At 51.9% G+C, this 26,176-nt stretch overlaps 1 protein-coding gene across 1 annotated transcript in view; it reads left to right on the top strand.

Moving 5' to 3' along the window:
- Positions 1–11,020: 11,020 nt before the first annotated feature.
- Col13a1 (collagen type XIII alpha 1 chain) overlaps positions 11,021–26,176 on the top strand; it is a 133,815-nt gene continuing 118,659 nt past the window's right edge. Inside the window, 3 exon segments of the mRNA XM_038343290.1 lie at positions 11,021–11,604; positions 11,606–11,693; positions 11,695–11,817. Of these exon segments, the coding sequence (XP_038199218.1) occupies positions 11,531–11,604; positions 11,606–11,693; positions 11,695–11,817 (285 nt within the window). The 5' untranslated portion in view covers positions 11,021–11,530.

The following is a 26,176-nucleotide window of genomic DNA, read 5'->3' as shown; positions in this document are numbered from 1 at the left end:
TTAACTTTAACATAGTAATATTACATGCAGGAAGATCAGGAGTTCAAGGCCACCCAGGGCTACACAAGATTGAACCAGTCTAAAAGAGAAACAGAGCCAGGTGTAAGGGTGCATGCATTTAAAATCCCAGCACTAGGAAGGCAGAGACAGGAATATAAGGTGAGTGGAGACAGGATCTCTCCCATTCAGTCTGAGGATTCATAGAGACAGGATCCCCCCATTCTGTCTGAGGATTCGTAGCGGTAAGAAGTGATTATGACTGCTGCTTTGCTTCTCTGATCTTTCAGCTTTAACCCTTGATGTCTGCCTCTGGGTTTTTATTGATAAGACTAATTAGGATCGCGCTTCAGTGAGCAAAACCTCACAGCTTTGTTCCCCCACATAAATGTTAGGCATAAGACATTGGCAATCATTTCAGCCCCAGCTCCCATTCATCTGGCCTAATGTTTAAACCTGGCAACTCCTCTTGACTGGAGGCTCTTGAGATCCTCAAAGGGCTGGCAACCAAGTATCTTCATCCTAGAAACTTCATACGGAGAACCATCTGTGACCTTCCCCATCTCCAGGTCAGGTTCAACTAGAAGTTACCAAGCTATGAAAAGGGACAGCACCAGATATTAGGTCTCCAGGCCTTTGCCAAAGACCCTGTCTAATGATCCCTGCCTGGGTGTGCGGGGCCTATGCTTCTAAGAGACCTATCCCAATTAGACTGGTAGCCTGTCACGTGATCACTGATAGCATCACAAACCTCATCCCGGTCGATATCACCATCTAATGTGAACCACGATCCATGTCACCTCCGTTAGCAACAGCACCATCCCTTTCCACAGTCTCCTCCATCACTGATGTGGTCTCCGTCACTTTCTTCTTCTTCTTTGCCATCTTTCCCATAGCAGGAACATCTGAACACTTTCATGAACAGCTGTTGCTTGGGCTAAGTCAGAACCTTTTCCTGGAAAGAGACAGAAACTCAGGTCAACTTACTCAAGAAAAAAGGAATTGAGGTTTATGGCTCATTGCCCCAAATGGAAAGGGAATGCCTTCTAGGGATGGATGACTGCTCAAGGGGTCAGACACCCAAACCCAAGAGGACACTTACTCCTCTCTGTCTTCTGTCTCTCCTCTCTACTGTTCACTCCATCCTGTCCTGCACACAGAAGCTGTCCTCATGAACTTCACAGCTTCCTGAGATGGCTGCATAGTGACTCAAAGCATATTCATGTTCGTCTCCCAGGCTCCAGCTAAAACCCCCAAAGGCAGTCACTAGTGATTTTGCTTGCACACCGTTTGGCCTATCGTAGTGGCCAGAATGTGTGGTGTGGTGACTGGTGTGACCTCGCAAGTGCCTCGCATGTGCCTCGCAAGTGCATGACAACTGGGAAAACTTGACAAACAAGCGCTCACCCTAGTTTTCTTTCTACATCTACACCGTAAATCGCAACCTTTACCGCTACCACCTCCATCACATCTCCATCATCTTCACCACCACCGTCTTCATCATCACCATCATGACCACCATCATTACCTCCGCCTTCACCACCCTTTTGTGCTCTACAACATGCCCGACTCTGAGCATCAAACATGGGACTGCCACAGATTTGAGTCAGATGAGGCTCCCAGTTCCCCAGTTCTGTAGGAATTTTCTGTGTTCAGGAAGCCAAAGCAACTGACTCAGAAAGATAGATTGTAGTCCTTAATTGTCGGATAGAAGCAAAGAGTGAGTCTGTGGGCACACAGTGTCCACCTCTGCAGTGCTGTCTGAAGCCCTAGGCAGGCTGGCATCCTTGGAAACCATCAGAGCTGTGTTCTAATGGGCCTGATGTTTTGGCAAATCGCCATTGTACTATAGCCAGAGTTGGAGTTGGTCCTCCATATGTGCTCTTTCACCCCTTCCCAACGCCCTGGGCCTCACCAGAGCCCTCACCACACCTGCCCCTCCCCTGGGAGACTGTGGCTTGCTTTTTTTTCTTGGCTTTGTGCCTCCTATTCCAGCTCCATCTCGGAGCAAACATCTGTTTCCAGATGTTGTCGTAGAGCCTTCAAAAGTGGAGGCGAAGTCTGAGCTCATATATCTCCAGCAGACCTGCCTGTCGACAGTGAGCTAGCACCAGAAAAGGACCAGGCTCCATCAAGACCCTGATGGAGGGTATAGGACACAAGAGAAATAAACAGGACCTCCTGCCTCACTTTAGAAATGACCTCCACAAGAAAAGGCCTCCAGGTAGGTTCTCCTGGGCCCTCCAAAAGGGAGCCATCCTGAGACGAGACCTGAGGACTGGGTTCATGCTCTCCACAAAGGGTTTCAGGGCTGCAGGGTGGGTAAGGAGAGATGCCTAAGGCTGGCAAAGATACATCTGCTCCAGCACATGAATTGGCCTCTTCGTGATCTGTCTGTCATCAACCAGAAACATCTGTGTCTTGAATCCCAGCCCTCCTGCCTGTCGGGGAGCACTTGGTTCTAGGATACTTTTCAGAGCCCACGATTGGGGTGCCTAGATTCTGAGTCATTCCCAAAAGCTGACAGACAGCAGCTCCGAGGCTCTGGGCTCATGCACTCCACAGTGATTGCTCTGCCTCCGAAAAGCTGCAGAAGGCCCAGTGCATGCACTTGCTCACGGTCCCTGATGTCAGAAGACCATGCATTGGCATCCTCTCTCCTGGGTTTTCTGCTTCGTTAGCACCTTGCATGCATGTTAGCATTTCAATATCTCAGCATTCCCCAAGAAGCAATTAATATCTTCCCCAACCCTGCCAGCTAGGAGGCTGTGCTCTCAGGGAAGACTTGACTGACGGCTACATGGTCTGAAGCGACATAAACCAGGACCCAGAGTCTTGGGGGACATGTCTCCAACTCAGTCTGAATCAGAAAATTATTTTTATCTTCAGTACCAATCTCAGTAGATTGAGAAGAGCCTCCTATGTGGAAAAGCCTAAGGGTATGTATGTGTGTTTACATGCATGTTGAGACTGCTACTCTGTAGTTGATTAGTGACGTCTGCCAACAGTGTCGCAATAAAAATGTCAGCATTTGTGCCAAACATATCCAGGCCATCCCATCTGAGGAAGGAGCAATGGAAGATACTAATTGTTGGGGCCCTGGGTATCAGGAAGCCAGGTGATGCACCCTGGTCAGGAAGGAAGCATTGAGTTCTTTTCCCAGTCTTCTCATGGGAGGACCCTGCTGTGCTCCAAGGCCCAGCTCAGGGCCTCCTCTTCTAGAAGCCTTTCTGAACGTTCTCCCCCAACTCCACCACGTCTCCATCTGTAACTTGTCCTCCTCTTCGAGTCCCAAGGCACTCACCATCTGCCTGCTGGCTTGGCTTCCCGCGTGTGTTGCTGGCACCTGCTCGCGCAGCTCCCCGTGGGAACTTGGCTCTGGGTTTTGCCTTGCAGGGAACTCAGTAACAGGTGTGGGCTGGTGGCTGGTCAGTGTGCTAGACCTACAACAGGGCACACAGTGCCCTGCTACCAGGATCCAGGGCACGAGGAGCCATGAGCCTTCGCCGGATGGCTGTCTTGTGTGAGCTTTGGTGTGGGTGCCCAGTTTCTGGGGTTGCTCTCATAGTGATGATAGGTTGCTCTGGGTCCTCCATGCTGACTCCATGCTGTGTGTATCACTGCATCCAATTCTCATGACGACTCTGAGGCATAGGAACTGCGCTCCTCGCAGCTCAGGCTTTAAAAGTGAATGTAGCTGGGCACAGTGGCATCTGGTTGTAATCTGAGTGCTGTGGAGGCAGAGGCAGAGGCAGATAGATCCCCACAGGTCCTCTGCCTTCATGCACACATGTACACATGCACTTGCACATACCTGGGCATGCATGCAAGTGTGAATACAGAAACAGGGGATAGGAAGAGAAATGCACATGCATCTAGACCACCACAGGATATACACAGAGGTCAGCAATGCTCCTTTCTGGATACATGCATGAGCATATTCCCAACACACACATACACACATGCATGCATGCACACACACGCACTGTGGGGGGGGCAGAAGATGCATACATACCTGTGTATCTGCCGAGGCAAGCCTGTCCATTCTGTACATATCTGCTTATATGTGATTGCACCAATGTACATCACCTCCTGGGCCCCTATCTTGGTTACTTTTCCATTGCTGTGAAGAGATACCATGACCAAGGCAGCTAACAAATGAAAGCATTTGACTTGGAATTCGTAGTTCCAGTGGGTGAGTAGATGAGGAGCATGACAGGGAGCATGGCAGCAGGCAGGCATCTTGCTGGAGTAGTAGCTGAGAGCTACATCTGATCCATCGGCATGAGGTAGAGAGAGAGAGAGAGAGAAGATGAGAGAGGAGAGAGATAGGAGAGAGAGAGAGAGAGAGAGAGAGAGAGGGAGAGAGATGGAGAGAGAGAGAGAAGGAGGACTGGGCCTGGCATGGCTTTTGAAGCCTCAAAGCCCATCCCAGTGACCTACTTCCTCCAACAAGGCCACACCTCCTAATTCTTCCTAAACAGTTCTACCAACTAGAGGCCAAACAGTCAAACATACAAGGCCATGGGGAACATTCTCCCCATCATTCAAGCCACCACAGTCCCCAAACACCACAACTGATAAAGGCAAACACAGGCGGCAAAAGCCTAAATAAAAGGCTGCTGGGGAACACCCACCCACACACACCCACACACACCCCCACACACGCCTAACTGCCCAACTGCCCCAAGCCCCTCTACCTGTGTGTTTTCATCAGTGTACCTTCCACACTGGGCTCCACTCTTAACTTTCAGAGGTTGGTATGAGTTCATTCAGCAAAGCTGCCAGCTCCCTTTCCTGCATACCTGCAGCTCCTGGCCCCCAACGCAAGCCTGTTCTGCAGGGTCACAACCCATGACCTACTCCACATGACTGTGTGTGTGAAAGAAGTGGACTTCAGAGGTGTTTGCAGATGTCTGGTCCACAGGCCCCTCCCCTATGCATGCTAGTTTCAGCCTGGATGAGCCGCCACCTTCCCAGAGCTCTGGGTACTTCATTGTCTCAGGGCCTTTGCACAGGCAGGCCTCCCTGCTTGGCAGGCTCTTCCCGGGCCCCTTCAGCTGGCTATTCTGCTGACTCCTTAGCTCTTACACCATGGGTCTTAAAGGGGCCCATGCTGTCCCCCACCCCCACTGTGTTCTGAACATTATATTCAATTGACGTCAACCAGCCGTTAACACCATTTGTCCACCAGCTGTGTCCCCAACACTATCACAGGGCCTTGCCCCAGAAAGGGCTCTGTGCATATTTGATGGGTGAGTGGACTTTTGGCTCCTAGCCACTCCACTGTCCTCTCCCTTCCATGCTCACCAATCTGTCCCATAAGTAGAAACAGAGGTGCTAGCTAAGAAGCACGCGGGGAGAGCTGGACCTCAAATACACCCACCCATTCACCACTCGCTTTCCTGTTCAAGGCCGCCACCCTTTCTAGGGTAAGCCTTAAGGACACGTCTGCCTGACTCTGGGAACTCCCAACTTCAGAGAGAACAGACATCAGTGGAGCTGGGGTAGAATTTAGGTCACAGTGTCTCCAACATGCTAGGTAGAGGTTTTGGTAACTGGACTCCACGAAGTCAACAGGGCCCATGCTCCTTCTCCCGTGATGTTCACCTCTCAAACTCAAGAACAGGACTGGAAAGCTGGGCTGCTCTGCTGGAGACTACGAGGCTAGGAAAGAAACACGGACCAGGAGGTTGGGCAGGTTCAGTCTGAACCTACTTAATTTGGCTTTGCGGATCATAGGTACTACAGGGAGTCACGGGTACTACAGGTTTGAGTGAAGGATAGGTTTGGATCACATCAGGTGATGTCAGTCTCAGGCCAGGGCTGGCTGGGCCAAGATCATTGTGGGAGGTCAAGCACCCAGCAGGAGCCACAGGGTGCCATTGATGGCTCCAGTTAAGGGACCAGAAAGCAGAAAGAACTGAGGAGGCTCAGTGGAGGAGAGGAAGGGAAACTCTCAGAGCCACAGGAAGGCAGCTGGGTGAGAAACTAAGGGCAAGTGAGCTGGGGGTTGTATGGACTGGAAACCAACCCACGAGGACATAGGAGCTAACCCCCAGCCTCACCAGTGAGGTATAGGCAGAACAGTGACTCCACCCTCCGAGGCCCCTTCGATTCCTGGAGAGTGGGGCCTTCTTGCAAGCTTGATGGGAATGTGTACCTCTCTGGCACTTTGTCCACTAACCTTCAAGAGATTCCTAGGCAGAGGTGGGTGGACACCACCGTGTAATCCAACTCAAGCTGGCTTTGAACAGAACTGACCTATGGTTGGAAGAGCTCAGGCTTGACGAGCTTCCCAATTTAGCAGAGGCCAAGGACCCAAAGAGCATCTCAGGGCTCAGGACTCACACCCATGGCTGCCTCCCCTAGGGTTTCATCTCACCTAGCAACAGCACCACGATGCCCCTGAAGTTCTGATGGATCTCTGTTCAGAGGGTTCTTCCCAAAGAAACCTTGCCCCTCCATCACACCTACCTCTTCTCATGGACCTGAGCTTGGTTAATCTCTGACTCATCTTTGATTCGCCCCCTGTAACCCTAGTCTTCATATATTAATTACTTTTCTTGTCGCTTGCAGACAAAAACTCCCCAACAACAGCTCCTCAAGGAAAGGTTTGGTGTGGGCTTTAAGTTTGAGAATCTAGTCCATCACGGCTGGGAAAGCATGGTAGGAAGAACATGAGGCGTGCAGTCACATAATGTCCAGTCAGGAAGCTAAAACAGAGGAGGGTTGGTGCTTGGCTTGCTATCTCTCCTTTTTATTTATCCCAGGATTCCCCAGCCCTTGAAATAGTGCTGTCTATATTTAGGGTGGGACTTCCCACTGAGAGGCTCAGGCCCCCACAGATTCAGTGAGTCTGTAGCCCTAGCATAATCCCCAAGCAGCCCAGCTCCAGGTTCAGAGTCAGGGAAAGAAACACACCCTGAAAATGGAACCAGAGCTAGGGGAAAGGCACTTTGTCCCTGGACCTAGAGCCAGAGAAAAGTTCCCAGACCCTGAAACCAATACCAAAGAATGCACTAAGCCCCTTGATTCAGAGTATACTGAAGATATTCACCTTGGTCCCAAATTAGGGCCAAAAGGTAAAATGAACCAAAGAAGAAAAGAAAGAGAGAGAGAACAGAGAGAGAGAGAGAAAGAAAAGAAGGAAGGAAAAGAAGGAAGAAAGAAAGAAAAGAAAGAAAGAAAGAAAAGAAAGAAAGAAAGAAAGAAGAAGAACAAGAAGAAGAAAAGAAAGAAAGAAGAAGAAAGAAAGAAAGTTTGAAAGAAAGGAAAGTTTGATCCCAGAATCAGAACCATTTCTGCCCCTTACTCAAAACCAGCCAATCCCTGAGCAGGGATAATGAACCAATCATTGATCCCCTAGAGGTTTGGAATTCCCCTCAGGCAGTTACTGACAGTTGGGAATTCCCCCTCAGGCCTTGAAATCCTTTTGCATCACAGGGGGCAGCCAATCCCAAGCCTGGAAGTCTAGAATTCACTCATGCCACTCAGGGGCAGCCAATCACAAGTCCAGCAGTTTGGAATTTTCCAAACCTCTTCCCCTATATATAAATCCCCTCTTTTTGCCACTTGGGGTCGCTTCTGTTCTGTTCCTGTTGCTGCTGCCATTGTTTCAGACAGACAGAGGGACCAGAGTTAACTCGCAATTAAGACTCTGCTTTTGCTTCGAATCTGATCTCATGGTGATGTTTGGGGGATCCTGACTTTGGGCATAAGACCATTATCAATCTAATCTGAAACTTCCTCATAGACATGCCCCCAGGTTTGTCTCTTATATCCTAGATTCTGAGAGGTTGATAATGTTAACTATCATGAGTCATATACCCTAGGGGCGGATATAGGGTTCACCCAGTCAGTGTTTTAAGGACTGAGAGGAAGGGAAACTCTGTCACAGCTGCTGGAGGAATGGGGAGCAGACTGGAGTTGGGTAAAAACAACAAGTTATGATCGCCTGTGGTCTTCACATGTGAGTCTAGAGAGAGCCATTCACAGAACATCCCGGCAGAGGTATGGTCACAGCTCCTAACAGACCAGACTGCCACTTTCTGATGTGGGACCGCAGGGTTCTGGGAGACCAAGCAACAGAGTCTTCTTTGGGTTCAGGTTCCTTCTGTCTCCCAGTGCTTATTGCTTACTCTGGCAGGGAGGGGCAGGAGGGGACCTAGTGAATCTGGTCAGTTTCTGGGACTTCCTGAAGCTCATTTGAGTTGTCTATCTTCCTGTTTAAGGAGCTTCCTTGTAGTGTGAAATGTTTCAAACTGGGAGGAAACCGTTACACAATAAACTGAGCTGCAGATCAAAGTCAAGTTCTTTGGTTTGCAATGGAGGCTGCAAACCCCATTCTTGTTGCAAACCAGAAATTCCTAAGGACTTTTTCTGGGTCACACATCACTGCTGTTGCCTAGACATCACTGAAGGTCCTTCTTCAGCCTCTCTCCCTTCATGGCTCTCCACTGCCTTGCCTTATATGTCAGTTGGGTGTAGATGTGGCCTAACTTCTTTTAAGCTCTGAGTCCCTAGATCAACTAAGCCTAACTAAGCTCAAACTAAGCCTAACTTTGCAGCAGCACTGATCAGAAGAAGCAATGCCTAACATGAAAAAAAATTCGCCAGAGGAAGGAATTGAGATAGTGCAAAGGGATAAGAAGGGTACCTTGGCTCAAGCAAAGGATGGCTTGTGCAAGTGTCCTCAGATGTGGAGAGGTGGGGGCTATCTGCCATGATCTTGTCCTCCTGGACCCAATTTGTAGATGGGGATGGGGCAGAGGTAAGCTTGTGTCAGCTGGTACCAGCAACCATGAGTTCTTATGATATGCCATTTATTGAGTGCCTACTGTGTGCTTTAAACTTGTTTCTTCACGCTGGGTGTGGTGGCGCACACCTTTAATCCCAGCACTCGGGAGGCAGAGGCAGGCAAATCTTTGTGAGTTCCACGTCAGCCTGGTCTACAAAGTGAGTTCCAGGACAGCCAACATTGTTACACAGAGAAATCCTGTCTCAACCCCCCCCCCACACGCATGCACATACACATGCATGCACACACACACGCATGCACACACACATGCACACACACGCATGCACACCCACGCACGCATGCACACACACATTCATTGCTTCATTAAAGTCCTCCTGAAAAGCTAGATTCTTTATTCTAAGCCCATTTTATTTAGTTATTTAGTTTTTCTTTGGAACATGATCTCAAATAGCCCTTGCTGCCCTCAAACTCACCAAGTAGCCAAGAATGACCTTGAACTTGCCATCCTCCAGCCTGTACTTCCCACGATGACAGACATGTGCCGCTAGACCAGGCTTATTTTAAACTCATTGTCAGAAAAGGGCACTTTTTTGTTGTTTGTTTGTTTTGTCTTGTTTTTGTTTTTTGACTTATGGGTCTCTCAGAGCCTTGAGTTTGAACATTGCTGGGTTCAGCTCAGGCTACCACGACACCCCGAGCCTTGAAACTCCAATCTCAACAATGCTGCAGCCCCAAAGGTCTTCAGTTTTGCTGCCTCTGCTCAGTGACGTGAACACCCAGTTCCAGCCTTCTTTCAGACTGACTCGGCTGGGCTTGGAGAAGCCTCAGGCGCTGCAGAGAGAATCCCATCTGAGAAACTCTCCAGCGCCCCTTAGTGGTCCTTAATGCCACTGTCTTCCAGGCATTTGTACTGGGTGGAGACATCCCTCAGGGCTGGGGGCACAGAGGCCTGCTTGCTAATGAGACTCATCAAGGAAATGCTGACACAGGGCCTTCCTTGCCACCAGCCCTGTCTGCTGCACTGCTCCCTAGAACTCTTGTTCTCCGTGGTGGCTGACGATCTTAGCAATCAGTCTTACATTAATTAATGTGTATTACAAGCTCCCATCTGTCCGTAGATGTGCAACTACACACGAATGGATGCATTATATATTACGTTCCCTCCCACTAGTAAATATGCAAAATGTAAAATTCGCCCTGTTACTAGGGAAGGGTACCCACCCCAATACCCCTGCCACCTCCACTTCCATTTCCCAGTTTAAGGAACAGCCTCCCTTTCCCTGCCTGATGCTCCGGAAAAGCTCAACCCCACCACTTCATTTGCAGGAATGTCTAGAAGCACTAGGAAATGAAACCGCTAGTGACAGAAGTCATTTATGGGGAGGGGGTGAGAAGAGGAAAATTCCAAACGCAGAATGCCCAAAGGTCACTTTGAGCTCTTCTATAGAAAGGGAGTTGCGCAGGCCAGATGGGGGTTAGCTCTAAGGGGGATGGGGAAGATGGGGTTTGGGGTGTGTGGTAATTGCCCCGCCTTTGATGATTTGGCCGTCTAGTTAGTCCGGTAGGCTAATGGTAGTCTATGGGTCTGAGGATCAGCATAGGTAAGAAAGGGAGACACATTGCTCATCAGATATCTTAGAATAAACCTGGGTCGGTGGGTGCGACCCCTGATAAATGTCTGGTCTGTAGCTTTTTATGTCTCAGTCCTGAAAGAGAAAAGGGCGGTATACCGCAGCCCCCGGAGCGCTGATTTTTTCCCCCCACTCTACTCTGGAGTGAATCTGTGGTTGGTGTCAAGGTCTCACCATGACACCTGCAAAGAGAGGGCCTTGGGTGGAGATGGATGAGGGACAGAGTATCTGATGCAGTCCTGACAAATCTCCCCAGCTCAAAAGATGCAGAACCCTGCAGGCGCCCTGACACTGACTCAAACGGTTGCTGGGAGGCCTTGGGAAAGCGGGGTGCTGCGATGCGGGTCCCTATGACTTTGAGGAAGACGCCCCGGGTCTTGAGTGTGAATCTAGGGAAAGGAAGAGCACAACCCCCCCGCTCCACTCCACACCCCCTCCCTGCCCTATAAATAACCCCAAGTGTCACTTCAAAGGGCACCCGGGAGCTCAGGACAGGGGCTACCGGGGTCGGCCGGCCCCACACACCACGCCCCCCACCCCGGGCGACTTTTGCATAAATAAACAAACCCCAGCCGCGGCCCCGCAGGAGGCGGAGGAGGAGCGGGAGGAGGCGAGGGAGGGGCGCGGGAGATTAGTTTGGGAAGTAGCGCCCCGCGCTCATCCGATCCGCGCGGCCGCGCCGGCTGTGTCAAGTTACAGAGGCGCCGGAATCGGCCCCAGCACGGCTCATTGCGGCCACGACCCACCTCTGCCCATGGGGCCCTGCATGCGCGCCCCTTCGCCTGGGGACTGACACCCGCTCGCTCCGGAGACGCAAGACACTTCGTAGGACCCCGAGCGTCTCACCAGCCCGAGGACTGTGCAGAGGCGAGAAGGGAAAGAGCGGGGGAGTGGGGCCAGAACCCCCCCAACTTGGAAGCATTCTTCGAAATAACTTTTTCTCCTACTTCAGCGCACCCTAATCTCGCCTGTCCCCCACTCCGACTGCTCATTTTCTGTCGTCTTTAAGGAGTAAAGGAAAGGGACGTTCTCCAGCCACGCTAACCCCGTTTCCCCCTGCCTTGCAGTTTGGATTGCGCTTCTTGGATCTCACTTTTATTTATTCTATTTATTTATTTATTGGTTCTTAAGACGCGAGGGGATGGTGGCGGAGCGCGCCCGCAAAGCGGCAGCCACAGGCACTCGCGGCCCTGGGAGCTGGGCGCGTCTGGGCCCGGACGGTGGCGCTGGCGGAGCTGTGCGCGAGGCTGCCGAGCCCCGGGTGCTGCGGACTGCTGGCGCTGGCGCTGTGCTCGCTGGCGCTTCAGCCCTGCTCGCCACCTTTCGAGCGCCGAGCTGCAGGCCCGGGTGCTGCGCCTGGAAGCAGAGCGCGGGGAGCAGCAAATGGAGAAAGCTATTTTGGGACGAGTCAACCAACTGCTGGACGAGGTTTGTGCCCTTTGTTGCTGGCTTTATCCCCTCCCCGCGGTGCCCCCCCTCGCACAGTCTGAGACTCCACAAGCTGGTGCCGGCCGGCGCTCGCTTGCATGGTCGCCCAGGTTGTCTGCCACTAGGACTGAGGAAGGGACGCCACTGTGTTTGCCAGAGATCCGAGCACCAGGCCGGCATGTGTGGGACCTCTCAGGTCCGGAAGACCCCAAGGTTTTTCTCTGGGGACGCTCTGCGCGCGCGACAGTCAGGTGGAGGAAGGCAGGGCGCGCAAAAGGTGCGCAGAGGTAGCCTGGGCTGGTGGGAAATAGGCTGGGGAGGCTTGCTGGACTCTGGTGGTCTCTCCACTCCACGAGGGTGGGTGCTCCCTGATATTTACAGTCGCATTTGGAAGCAGGGTAAGAGCGTGAGCCATTTAAGGACCGACAGGACAGTCTCTCAAGCAGATTGCTCATTGCTGCCCCTGTTTGCTACTCCAGGCCCCTAGGGCCCAAGTGTGAACTCCCTGGACCCATTCTTCTTGGGGTCCCGTTAACCTTTCATTCTTCCCGCTGAAATGGTCCTAATTCCTTCCCCTCAACTGGGAAAAGGATGCCCCCCCCCCTCTCTCCCTCCGTCCCCCTCTCTCTCCTCTCTCTCTCCCCTCCCATTGGCCCCCAGTGTGCTCCATCCCAGGTAGATCAAAAGTTACTAATATGTCTCTTTGCTGGAGCAATCCTGAGAGTGACCTGCGGGGTAGTGGCATCCTCCCTAGGGAGGCGGGAAATGCAGACTCTAATGGGGGCGGGGTGGGGGTGGGAGTGATCAGGAGGGAAAGCTGAGTGCCACAAGATGGAGAGGGCTGGTGGCCTAAGAGAATGTGAACGGCACAGGGAACCCACGGCTCAGGGTCCTGGAGAAGGCCTGGCCTGGAATGGTTCCCTGGGCGGGGGACACGGGTATCTCTCGCACAGTGGAAGGAGTGTGGGATAGTAACCAACAGGGTGCTAAAAGCCTGCAGCTCTGGGTTTTTGTACCCACGCTGAGATTTATTTGGATGCTGTGCAACCTGGGACAAATACTGTAACCTCTCTGAGCTTACAGAACGATGGCAAGCTTTAGACAGGTCTAACAGGCTTGGGCCTCCTGTAGTTGGGTTTCTCTGGGGTTGCCTCTTTTTAAAGTTCCCTAGATGGTCCCCATGGGGGAAGTCGCAGGCCACAGCATAGAGGGGTGACCCCAGGGACAAGTCTCTGCCCCGTGAGTAGTGTCCCACGCCTGCTGCTACAGCTCATTGCCACGACTGGCCAGAGTCAGGTCTCCCACAATCCCCTGGGCCTGGCGGCCAGTCTCTGGCTCTTGCTGTCAGGCTGAGTGGGGAGGGCACTGGCTGGATTGTGGAGAGGGTTGCAAACCTTCCCATGTGCATCCAGCCCTTGCCAAGCTCTCCCTGTGCCAGGTCTCCAGTGCCCACGACCTGCACAGATCCCTGTTATCTTTCATGGAGTCCCCTGCTCCAAGCAATAGCTCACATTCACCCCACTGACTCCAAGATGTCAGCCCCTAGAACTGAGAAACTCCCCAGAGATGATCAGAAGTGACCCTCCATTTTACAGAGGGGGAAACTGAGGTCTGGAGAAGGGCCCGTAGGTAGCTCAGGGCCATATGGTGACATCCAGTAGTAGATAGAACTAAGCCTCCCTACCCTGCACTCATTCCTCTTGCCCTGGGTCCTGTCACTGTTTGCTGAAAGCTAGCTGGCGGGGGGGGGGGGGGGGGGGGGGAATGCCCTGGGAACACTTCAAACCTTCCTGAACTTGAGTGGGCTAGGAAGGAAAACAAGTAGGGCACTGTATCAGGTGAAAATGTTGCAGTAGTGGGAGGAAGAGTGGCCAGAAAATGTGTTGCCCACGTAGATATACTGGTGATGGTGGCCACCAAGTGGCTTCCAAAAAGAAGTGATCTTTTAGGGCAAGATTGGAAGAGCGAATAGGAGTTCACCTGGCACAAGGGGGCAAGCATCAGGTTTTGTGCTAAGACACACACACACACACACACACACACACACACACACACACACACACCAGGGAATAGCCTGGGGGGGGGGGGAGCCAGAGGTGGGTGGGGCCACTTTGGGGCTGTGAATGAAGACCTGAACCTTGGGGATTAGGGAGAATGGCATGGTTGAAGGGAAGGCTGGGGGAGATGGGCACTTGGGGCAAGAAGGCTTTGAGATTTCTAGATGGGTAAAGGGGAAAATGGGGAACCATCCGAAGGGTTGAACGAATAGTACTTAGGTCCCTCCAATGGGAAGGCTGACAGGAGACTGCTGGGGACCATGACCTGGCCTGGTGTTGGGGACAGGACGGAGAGGACATAGTGGCTGCAGGGCTGGTGACACTTGGAGGCAGTGTTCAGGGGGCATTGGAGGAAGCTGTTCTGTCATGGGACCTGGCAAATAGGTCTGCTGGAGGGACGCTCAAAAGGCCCACATGGGTCTCATACAGTAATCACTAGCATATGTGACTTATGCTATTGGAATTTAATACAAATCGAACTGGAGTTTCTCAAGCACTCTGGTCTCACGGAAAGGGCTTGGCAGACGCAGGAGCTGGTGACTGGCTGGGCAGGCAGGAGCTATGGCGACAGTCTCCAAAGACATCCATCAGTATGGGGAAGCGCCACTCCTGCTGCTGTGACAAAAATAACCCGCTGGAAACAGCCGCAGGGAGGAAGGGCTTAGGTTGGCTCATGGTTTCGGAGGTTTCAGTCCCTCTGGTGGGAGGGGGCAGAACAGGTCTTTCCAGGTCCCTCCAATCGCCCCCCCCTCCGCCTCCCCCCCCCCCCCCCCCCCCCCCCCCGCAGACCTCCAGTTACAGATCTCAGGCTCTTCTGCCCCTACTCAATCCCCTCAGGAACCGGCCCTCACAGACACACCCAGGGCGCACTTCCCGCACCTCCAGGACTTTTCTTAATTCAGTCAAGTTGATAAGATTAACCATGACAATGGGCAACTGCTGGGGTGGGGGCGCTGCAAAAGTGTCTCCAGCACAACTAGAAAGGGACACATCCTTTGTCCATTTCCCCAGGGGAAGTCTCCCAAGTATAGGCAAATAAGCAGAGAGGAAGGGGTAAGCACTGACAGGATGGCTCAGTGGTAAGAGCATCTGCTGAGTAAACCTGAGCATTTGCCGAGTAAATTCAATCCCAGAGTTATGGCCCGGCTCAGGAGTACACACTCCTGCGTGTGTGTTCTCTCTCTCTCTCTCTCTCTCTCTCTCTCTCTCTCTCTCTCTCTCTCTCTCTCTCTCTCTCACACACACACACACACACACACACACAATGATGCTAAATATATTTTAATTAAAAACTAAGAAATGGGTGAGGCACGACCTGGGTGAGAGGGCGGGCTTGTATTTTTGTTTCAGAACAGTTTTGTGAAGTGAGCCCCTGCCCTCATAGTGACACAGGGAGCGAGAGGGTTTAGGGACTAAGATTAAGTCCCCCCTGCTTGCTATGTAACTGTAGTGAGCCCCACCACCCCCTGCGGTCAGGTTTCTTCTGGCCAGATCTGGGCTCCAACACCATCTAGGTACTGCTGGGAGACCCTCAGGAGGTGGCAGACAGCAAAATGCATGAAGGAGTGGTCCCACCAGCAGGGGGTGATGATGCCGAGGGACGGCTCTTGGGTCCTGGGGTGGCGATTCCTGGGACAGGTGAGCCTGGGCCCCTTCTCGAAGTAGGAATGAGGGACTTCAGAAGGGGCCCATGCAATGATCTGCCGGTTCCCTGAAATCCAGGGAGACACCAAGCGGAGTGTACAGAGGACAGAGACCAAGTCTGTAGGACTGAGAAAGAGGGAGCCAGGAGGGCAGGCCAAGCAGAGGGCCCCAGTAGGGGAGGACACTTGAGAGGAAGGGCACCAGGGCAGATCAGAGGGGCCCAGTCACTGGCGGATGGGTCGTCACTGCACCTGGGGACTGAGAATGTGGTTTGACTCAGCGCCTCTCTATAGTCTGGGACCCTTAATGAGCACTCCAGCTGCCTGACAGTTGACTTCCTTGCTGTGAAGAAAGAAGTTGGAATGTCCCAAATGGAGAAAATCAGATGACACCTAGGCTAGGCCTCGGCAGGAGGTGGGAGAGAGGGAGAAAAGCGGGTGGGGGAGGGGCAGGATTGAATTTGAAAACAGCCAAATTCATTTTGGCAGCCCAGGACTAGAGGTGGGGGTCCTTCAGCCCTGTGGACTCTGAGGGATGCCAGGCAGACTCCCACCCCAGCTAGAGTGCTGTTCCCAGAACCCTTATCTGTCATCGTCCCCTGGAGTGGTTTGTAGGGTGCACCTAGGCCATACATATAATCAGGATGCCACCTTCCATCCTCCCTATTCCCCACTGGCTGCCACTGTCCCACCCCACTTTACAGATAAGGGGACCAATGTCGCTGAACCTCCCTCCTACTCTCTGTGACTCACATCTTCCACCTTGGGGAATCCCTGGGAAAGGAAGTTATAGAAACTTCCGGGCCAAGATGTTGACGAAGTGCAGGCAGACCTCCACACCCCTAAAAGACCAGTTTATGAGAACATCTCGCATCTATAGAGTCTGTGTACAGGGACCTTTTATTGAGCTGTTGAGAGGAGAGATCAAAGTAGAGGCAAAGAGACTGAAACCCTGGGCTGTGGAGAGAAGTGGCTGGATAACAGGGCGGTTTGCCTGTGCATCAGCATCCTGGGCACACGACAGCTGCCTGAGCCTCAGAAAGCAGACAGACCCTAGGCCAGGCATCCTCAGACAATGCCTAGCATGCCACTGAGTCCACCCCACTTCGCTGCCTCCTTTTGTGCAGGGAGTGATGTACAGGTTTCTTGCTCTGCCATTGGAAGACAGGAGAATCCAAAGATTCTCCCTCCACTAGCATCAAAGGACCAGAACACAATCCTGCTGGAGAGATGTAGAAGGCATGTCTCCTCCGTGGCCCCCTTTCTAGTTTCTGGTTAACTAAGGGCTCCTTGGTGGTCAGTACATGACCCATGTGTGCCTAGCTTCCATTCCAGGGTCCTCAGCAGACATGGCCCATTGATTACAAGATGGCATTTTCCCATCAAGTTTAACATGTCCTTGGGGTCTTGCAGCAATGCTCCAGAGAATTCCAGAGAGCTAGCAAGAGTGGACATTCGAAGTGAAGAGAGCCATCTAATGACTTGAAGTTCTGTTTCAAAGACCAAGTTTCCTTAGGACGGATTGAGTGAGGGAGAGCTGTCATGGTCTCTGGCTTCTTCTGAGGCTTGTCAAGGTAGCTCCAAGCAATACGAAGGTGCTCACTGGGTAGCCAGCCCCTGCAGGACAGTGGTGGGAAGTGAAAGTGTCAAAACAGAGCCCTATCTGCAGGAAACCAGTGTCACAATTTGGTCACACCCGGAAAGTTTTCTTTTCCCCTTACTCCAAATTCTTCTAGACTCTTCTCAGTGTCCTCTGAAGAGATTTCTGGAGCCCATGAGAATGCCCCCCCTCCTGCTCTGACTTGCCTGTGGCACTTCCTGGATATGCCTGAAATGACATTTAGCTCAGAGAAAGGAAATGCGGACTTAGCACACACTGCTGGCTTCCCTGCCCAGTGGTGGCAGACATTACTAATCACTCAATAAACATTCTTCCTGAACCAGGCAGACCTCCCTCTCGATCCTTATCCATCCAGGGTTCCAGCTATATCCTCTCAGCCCAATTGGAGCCAATACACAAGGAAAACTCCACTGGTCATCTGTGACTTAGCCCCATGAGCCAGGTGTCCTCTGGGTAGCCTTTAAATGTCCTGTCTCCCAATTTGTCCGTACACAACCTGGCAACAGGGGTAGAGGCCCAAGAGTCTCCAGGCTTGTTATTGAGTGTGGTCTGGGTCTTTGCAGGTGGTAGACGGTCAACTGTATGAAGATCACATGTGTATGTACATGTGCATACAGGTGTACAAGTGTATGGAGACAAGAGGACAACCTGAGATGTCGTTCCTCAGGTGTGTGTGTGTGTGTGTGTGTGTGTGTGTGTGTGTGTGTTTTGTATGTGTAACAGAATGTCTCACTGGTTTGGAACTTGCCAGGTAGGCTAAGCTGACTGGCCCATGAGTCCCAGGGACCTTCCTGCCTCTGCCTCTCCAACACTAGGATTACAAGCATGCAGTCCCAGGCCCAGCCCGGGTTTCTGATTTTAATACCGGTCCTGTATTTCCAATTTTAAAATGGGTTCTAGGAATTGAACTCAGGTCCCCCTGCTTCACAAGGTCCCCCCAGCCTCTGATTCACCATCTTGTTGGAGGCTGGGAAAAGTGTCCCAGCCAGCTGAGCTTCTCACACTTCCAGACCCAGCTGTGGGCTCAGGCTCAGCATTTGCTCCCTGAGCGTCCCTGAGAGAGGGACTTCACAGAAACCAACAGAGGGTGCAGTATTCTGGCATCAGGCCTGGCCCTGGCTGGAGGATGGGGGTCAATTCTGCCTACATGGTCAGTTCTGCCTGGACCAAGCAGCTGGGCAGCTTCCTCTTTGGCCCCCACCCCTAAGGTCAAGTGCTCCATGTCCTACTTCCTAGGCTGCTTGGTGAGGTTTTGTGCGCATGTGCACACACGTGACTCTGGAGGGATGTTTGCAAAATAATGCACAGGCAAGCCTACAGCATTTGGTGTCACATGGACCTTTGCCACTAGTCGGGTGAAACTCAGTATCCTGATTAGAAAAATACAGATAACAGTGCCCTCTGCACACAGATGATGGTTGATCAGATGATGTCATCCAGGTGTGGTGACTGTAACTACTGCCACCTGCTCATCACAGGTTCACTGTCCAGAGCTTTGCACCTACTGATTCACTGAAGCTCTGCAACAATCTTCTGTGTTGCTGTCCGTTTCCTCTATTCCTTTTTGACAGAACAGAGTTGAAGCCCAGAGAGGTTAGGTAACTTTCCCAAGGTCACAGAGCTAGTTATAAACCTAGGCAGCGTAGCCACTAGCGTGTACTTGCCTGCGTGAAGACCAAGACTAGGGAGGCGTTGGGTTGGGTTTGACCCCTACAAAGGTGACGCTTAACTGAATTGGCGTGATGCTGGGCTTGGGTTACTGCCCATAGTAAGAATGGCTCCATGGGTGCTGTTTCTTTTATCTAGTGTTGATGAGGAAGACCCTAAGGAGAGCCCTCATCCTGTCCTGACCTCAGCAGTGAGTGCTGGGCTCTGCACGGGATGGGTTCCTATTGCTTACACCAAGACTGCCTCCTCATGTCTGGGCTCATCTGATAGGCAGAGAGCCACGGTCCTGGTTCATCACGCTCTGTGTTGTGTCTGTCTTTCTCTGTCTCTGTCTCTGTCTCTCTCTCTCTGTGGGGGGATGAGAGAGAGAAAAAGAGAGAGGTGGGGAGATGGAAGTAGGCCCCCACTCATCCCCTTCCTTTGCTCCCTTTGACTAACATCTGCCCACTCTGAGCAGCTGGTGTTTGCTCAGTCAGTGAGGGGCATAAACAGGCTATCTTGGGGGAAACTGAGACCCAGGAATGGGGGAGACCCCAATCAGGCTAGGGTCCCCACCTCTGCTGGATGTCATCTGGACTTCCAGCAGATCCCATGCCACACTCCCTGCCTCCCATTTGGCCCAGATGCTGTGTCATTCTGTGGACCTGCCAACACTCTATGGCCCTGAGGACACTCAGGAGGGGGTTGCTGGCAGCTGGGCTCCCCTGGTCCTTCAGCTGGGCACAAAGGGGTGGAACTGCTTGGGAGAGGCGGGCCCAGCCTCCTAGGGAACACTGGACTCCTGTCTCTCCTCTGGAGGCTATTGTGGGGTTCTGAGAAACCCCACATGGCTGGAGTCCACTCCGGATGGGCCTCTTTAGCCCCTTCCTTTCCTGACCCAACCCCAACTTCACTGGCCATTGGGGAAGGCGGCCTTAGTCTTCCCATCACTTCCCTTGTATCATCCCCCTAGCTTCCCCTCCTTTCTCAGACTCTCCTGCCAGCCAGCCTCCCCAGGAAGCTCATTTTTTACCTGGTCTGTAAGCAGCCCCAGGGAGGCCTGACTGCCCCAGCTGCTGTCCTGGGGCCCTGACACCTACAGAGTCCAATCACAATTATCAGTGGCTCTCCAGGTGTCCTCCCAGGCCATCTACATAGAATTGGGCTCTGATAGTGGCATTGTAGGGCAGGCGGGGGCAGACATCAGAGACAAGGATGCTGAAGAGGCCTCTCTGCCCCTGCCCTCTAGACCAGTGGCAAGATTCTTGGGCTTGACAGAAGGAGGCCCAAGAGTGGTCCTGGTGTCTCTAATCTACCCCACCTGAAAAGTTCCCAGGGAAAAAGAAAGAAGCCGTGGGCTATATTAGGAATATTAGCCTTGGTCCTCAAGCTTGCATTCCCCCTGTGATAGGAAGCTCACTACCTTCTATTATTATGATTTATGGCTATTTCAAGGTCAGTCAAATCTCACTTTTAATGTGTTCTTCATGCTGACAGAGTTGCAGACCCCTCCCACTCACCCCTAATTAGCAGCATGAATGAAAATCACCTAAAGCTGTGTGTCTAAGTCAGAGGGAGAGGGGTCTGCCCTCTCTGAAGTGTGATCTGTGGTCACCTGGGCTCCAAACCCCCGTCCTCTTCCCCCGTCACTGCACTGCCCAGCTAGCCTCCTAACTCACCTGCTTACACCACACGGCGGCCAAAGTGGCCTTCCGTTTTCACCCTCTCAGGAATGAAGCCCCCATTGCTCTCAGCCCAGAGATGACTCTGAGCTGCACAACAGACTATGAATCCTGGTAGCTGGGTTCAAGTCCAGTTCAACTGTGTGACCTTAAGCAAGTGGATAGACCTCTCTGTGCCTTCAGTTGCACCTCCATAAAATGTGGGTGATAATCATAAGGATATCACCCTCCTTGAGGGATCTTTGTAGACTTAAAAAATTAAAGCCCAAGAGATGACTCAGTCAGTGAAGTCATCCGAGAAAGCATGGATATTCAGCAGCCATCCATGTTTTGTTTTGTTTTTTTAAGCCAGACATGATGGCACGTGTCTGTAATGCTAGGTGCTGGCTGGGTGGAAATAGGTGGAGCCTGAAGCCCTCAGGCGAGCCATGTCAGTGAGCCCCAGGTCCAATGAGAGACCCTGCCTCAAAAGATGAGTTAGAACACAACTGAGGAAGCCACCTATGTTAACCTTTGTCTTTCATACATATGCATGTACACCTGTGCCTGCACATACACGCACATGCAATGCACCCATGCCTATACATACACATGCACACACATGCACACACAAGCACACATACACACACCTGTGCCTACACACAGATGCTTGTGCGTGCACACACACACATGCATACACAAGCACATGCAGTGGTGCCTACATACACACACAAGTACACACACGCACTGTGCCTACACAAACACATGTACACATGTACGCATGCCTACACACACTCGTAAATACACATACACACATACATATACATACAACACATACATACACACATGTCTACACATACTTACACACAAGCATACATATGTAAACATAGATACATATATATAACACACACATACCAACACACATACACTTTCACACGTGGAGTTAACGTGTTTTGAGAAACTCCTGATATGGCATGGAGAACATGGGCTCCAAGCCAAGCTACCTGGGTTTAGTCTGGCGCCCTTATGCCCTCCGTGACTCAGTTTCCTACTCATGAAATGGACTGTGTAAATGCCGAATGAACACCTAGACAGGAAGTTTGCCCAGTTTCTGAGAAGTGTGCTGCTGTGCTGGCTTCCAGTCCCCCTCAGCACCAGCCCGTCACCTGGTCGTCTGCCCCAGCTCAGCTGTCTTTTCCCTGTGATGAGCCAGGGCACCCTGTGACCATGACTGACCAGCTCTTGGCCACTCGTTCCTCTTAGCTCCAGCTATGCTAGCAGTGGGGTTGCAGGCTGCCAGACTGTCTCGGGTCACTCCTATCCAGAGTTCCCACCCAGAGCCAGTTGTAGGAGCTACCTAGCTCCTTGACTCCCCAGAGGCTCAGGCAGACCTTGGGGTAGCTAGAAGGGAGGACTTCCCCATATGATGTCTGGAAAGCTCACAGACAGGTACAATACCTTCTTTCCCTGAGCTCTGGGGTTAAGGTTGTGGTTTGTGTGTGTGTGTGTGTGTGTGTGTGTGTGTGTGTGTGATTCTCATGCAACCACTAGAAGAGGCTGCACAGGGCACCCATAGACCCTTGAGCCCAGGCTTCCTGGCCCTGGAGTCTATGATCAGTTGCCAAGCTCTCACACAAAGACTGGAGGGAAGGAAGTCGTTCCTTGGGCTCCTTGTAGCCCTCAGCCCTGGAGTGGTCTGGGTGAGTCTGTTTTGTTGAGTGAGTGTGTGTGGGTGTCTGAGTTTCCTCAGCTTTGATTTCAGCCAACCAGGGCATGCAGCCACACATGAGCCTGTCCCTTTCTTAGCTCTCTTCTGTGAATCCCCAACTCCACTCCACCCCTGTGCTCCTCTGTGTTTGGGTTACACAGCTAGCCTTGGGTACTGGTTTGAGCCTGTGCCCCCACTGTGGGTTCTGCCCAGACCCAGCCCAAAGCCATAGCCAGCAGGTCCCAAGGGCAGACCAGAGAGATGCCTGACTAGGTTATGTTCAGAGCTGTGTTCAACTCTGGCAGCTTCTGACTCCCAGATTTGACTGAAGTGCCACTGGCAGGGTGTCACCTCCCTCCTTTTTACCAGGAGGGGAGACTCATGGCAAGCACGAAACAGTCAATACTCACCTGGTTGGTACCCATGGGTGGCATGGACCCATCAGCACCTCTGTGGCAGGTAGGAGAGGCAGACCCGAAATCAGCTCAGGACAGGTGGCCCAGACCACAACAGTTGAGCAGTAACTAGACTTAACCAAAGGCCCGAATCTTTTCTTCTTACCCCATCCCTCTAGTGTTCCAGCCATCCAGTTGGTCCAGCAGATGCTAAAGCCACCCCTACTTTATGACTGAAGCCATTGAAGCCCAGATGTTTTATCTGTTGTTTAAGAACTGTTAATGGGGAAGTTGGGATGGGATCCACAAGCTTGGCCCCACCACGTCCTCTCAAACTTCTATCCATACTTCAAAGCCTCACAGAGAACAGACAATTCACTGAAGTCTGTGACAGCTCCAGGTAGTCCCAAGGGCAGGTAGGAGTTATACAATCGTTTATCGAATTAATTACTTCATGACTTATTTTTCCTAAAATGCTTATCACCATGAGTAGTGTAGTACTTAGTGTGGGTCATTAAAATAATTTTTTTTTTGAGATAGGAACTCGTTTTGTAGACCAGGTTAGCCTTGAAATCACAGAGACCAGCTTGCCTCTGCCAAGTGCTGGGATTAAAGCCATGTGCCACCACCACTGGCCGATCTAAAATATTTTTGAGACAGTTTCGTGTAGCTCAGATTAGTTTCAACCTTGGTGTGTAGCTGAGAATGACCTTGAACTTCTGATCCTATTTTCTCTGAGTGTTTGGATTAGAGGCATGGGCCGCTGCACTCAGTTTAAGGGCTACTGGAGGTTTAACTCAGGGCTTTGTAGGAGCCTAGCAAGCGCTCCACCAACAGCTATAGCCCCGCCCATTTTGTTTTGTTTTGGTGGTGCCTTGCACTCTCTGCAGCCCACTCTGGCCTCCAAACTGCAGTAATCCCTGTGCGGTAATCTACAGAACCTACAGACCTACCCCGACTCTACCTGGCTTTTTCATTTTTCTTTGTGGTGCAGAGGATGAAAGCCACGACCTCACGCCCACCAGCAGACACTCTACATCACTGAGCTACAACCCAACCCCCTGACGCTTCCTGTTTGGCCGCACCGCCAATCTGCCTCAACACCCGCATGGTGTCAGGAGACGATGTCTTATTTTAAAGCCTCTCTTGAGGGAAGACCCCGGAGGGACAGTGACACACGGCCTCTGGCCTCACTGTCTTCTACCACCGTCTGTACACATGCGTGACAGAAGCCCAGGTCGGGTAGGTGCCTGGTCCCTTTAAGAGCCCTGAGCCAGGACATGGGGAGTGAGTGGCCCCTAAGCCCAAGCTGGGGTGGAACTATGTTCTCTGGGGAAGCGAGTGGCTGCCTGGCATCTTCCCTTTGATACTGACACCGGCATTTTAATAGCTGCGACCCTTCGGGCTGGTGGCGTTTCAGCCCTGACCACACAGGGCATTCCAGGAGGCCCTGGCTACCAGCCAAGAGAGCAGAAGGGCCCCTCTGTGTAGAGGGGCTGGGGTCCGTCCCCTCCACCAAGACTGCAGAAAAAGTCCAGCCCACAGCCTAGTGGAGTCTCTCACTCAGGTCCTCAACTCAGGATACGGCAGCAGCCAGGACTAGTGAGTTAATCAACTAAAGCTGGTCACCCGGAAGGTGTGTCTCGGTGACCTGGGTCACTCATTCCCATCTGAGGGGATTTGGCCCTCACTCAACACCTGACTGTGTTAGTCATAGCCCACGGCTCCCAGTTCCCCACTGCAGTGGGGCCCGGGTTAAGCTTTCTGTGACACCTGATGGGTAAATAGCCGGTTCTTACTGAATGTCCGCTGTGTGTCAGGCTCTGTTGCAGGCACTAGGCACAAGGTGGCAAGGAACACAGAGCCTATGGTTTATCCTGCTGTGAATTTGTCTTCTGTTGGCAAAGGGAGGCAATAAATGAGAAAGAGAGAAAATGGTAAAATAGGGAAGGGGCAGGAGGTATGTGGAACAGGGGGCGGGAAGCAAGAAGGGTCTCCATTAGAAGCACACCAGGTAGACCACTAGAAAGAGAACATGCCAGAAAGAGAGTGTTCACAAGTGCAAAGGCCCCTGGGGTAGGAGAAAGCCTGGAGAGGCGGTGGGTCTGGCAACTGTTGAGAATGGGGCTTCTGGATCAAGGTTGGGTGTGGGGTGGGGACGGTGGGGTGTCGTTGGGCTAGAGTTGTGCCTGGAGCCGGCTATAGCACCAGGGCTGGGAGAGGGTCTGACTGAGTGTGTGTACAAAGTACAAGATGGGGCTTCGGCTGGGTATGTGGGGCAGAGAGTCATCAGTGATGAGTGGGAGAAACCGAGTTGGTTCTGATGGGACATGTTGGGGGGGGGCAGCAGGCTGGGACTCAGTCTTGAGACCTTGTTCCGTGATGACAAAGAATAACCTACCAGGCAAGCAGCTGGTCACAAGGCTAGGGGTGGGAATATGGAGCTGTCGTGGATCATTGTCGCAGTTTGGATAAGAATAGACCCATAGGCTCATGTGTTTGAATAGACCTGTAGACTCGTGTATTTTAATGCTTAGTTACCAGTGAGTGGAACTGTTCAAAAGGGTTAGGAGGATTAAGAGGTGTGGCCTTCCTAGAGTGACCTTGTTGGAGGAAGTGTGTCTCTGGGGGTGGGCTTTGAGGTTTCAAAAGTCCAGTGGAGGCTTAAGTGCTTGTGTGCTTTTTCTCTCTCTCTCTCTCTCTCTCTCTCTCTCTCTCTCTCTCTCTCTCTCTCTCTCTCTCTCTCTCTCCTTCCCTCCTTCCCTCCCTCCCTCCCTCTCTCCCTCCCTCTCCCCCCTTCCCCCATCTCTATCTCTCTCAGCTCCTTCTCCATCCAGCACCACACCTGCTTGTCACCATGCTCCCTGCTGTGACGATAATAGACCAAGCTCTGAAACTCTAAGCAAGCCCCTAATTAAATCCTTTTTTTTTTTGGTAAGAGTTGCTTTGATCACAGTGTCTCTTCACACCAATAGAACACTGGCTAAGACGGTCACAGACAATGTTGAGACCTCAGACCAAGCAAGGTCTTGGAGAACCAGTACACAGAGGACTGAAGCGAGGCCCTGAACCATGACCCTGTGACCTCCAACACTTAGGTAGAAGTAGACAAGATGGAACCAGCAAAAGAGAAAGAGAGGCAACAGCCAGGGCAGGAGGGGAACCAAGAAAACATGACTTCCTGGGAGCCAAGTGCAGGAAGCCCTTGCACAGAGGAGAGGGGGAAGTGTGTAAATCCTGCCACAGGTCAAGGAGGATGAGAATTGACCCCCAGACTCAGCACCCCAGAGGGGCGATTAGCCTCCAGAAGGAAACCCTCTGCCAGGTGGGGAGGGGCAAAGATAGCCAGATATTCTGGTTAGTTTTTTGGGTGTTTTTGGTGTATGTGTGGGGTACTTGACACAAACTAGAGTTATCTTGGAAGAGGAACCTCGATTGAGAAAATTCCTCCATTTCCTCCATTAGATTTCCTGTAGGCAGGTCTGTAGGGCATTTTCTTTATTGATTATTGATGAGGGAGCCCCCCCCCCAATCCACAGTGCCTCAACTGAGAACAATAAGATTGGACTGCAGACAAGTCTGTAAGGCATTTTCTTAATTAGTTATTGATATCAATGGGGAAAATCA

The sequence above is a fragment of the Arvicola amphibius genome, chromosome 9 (genome assembly GCF_903992535.2).
Source record: "Arvicola amphibius chromosome 9, mArvAmp1.2, whole genome shotgun sequence".
Lineage (NCBI taxonomy): Eukaryota > Metazoa > Chordata > Mammalia > Rodentia > Cricetidae > Arvicola > Arvicola amphibius.
The sequence above is the reverse complement of the archived record's forward strand: the minus strand, read 5'-3'. Positions and strand labels throughout refer to the sequence as shown.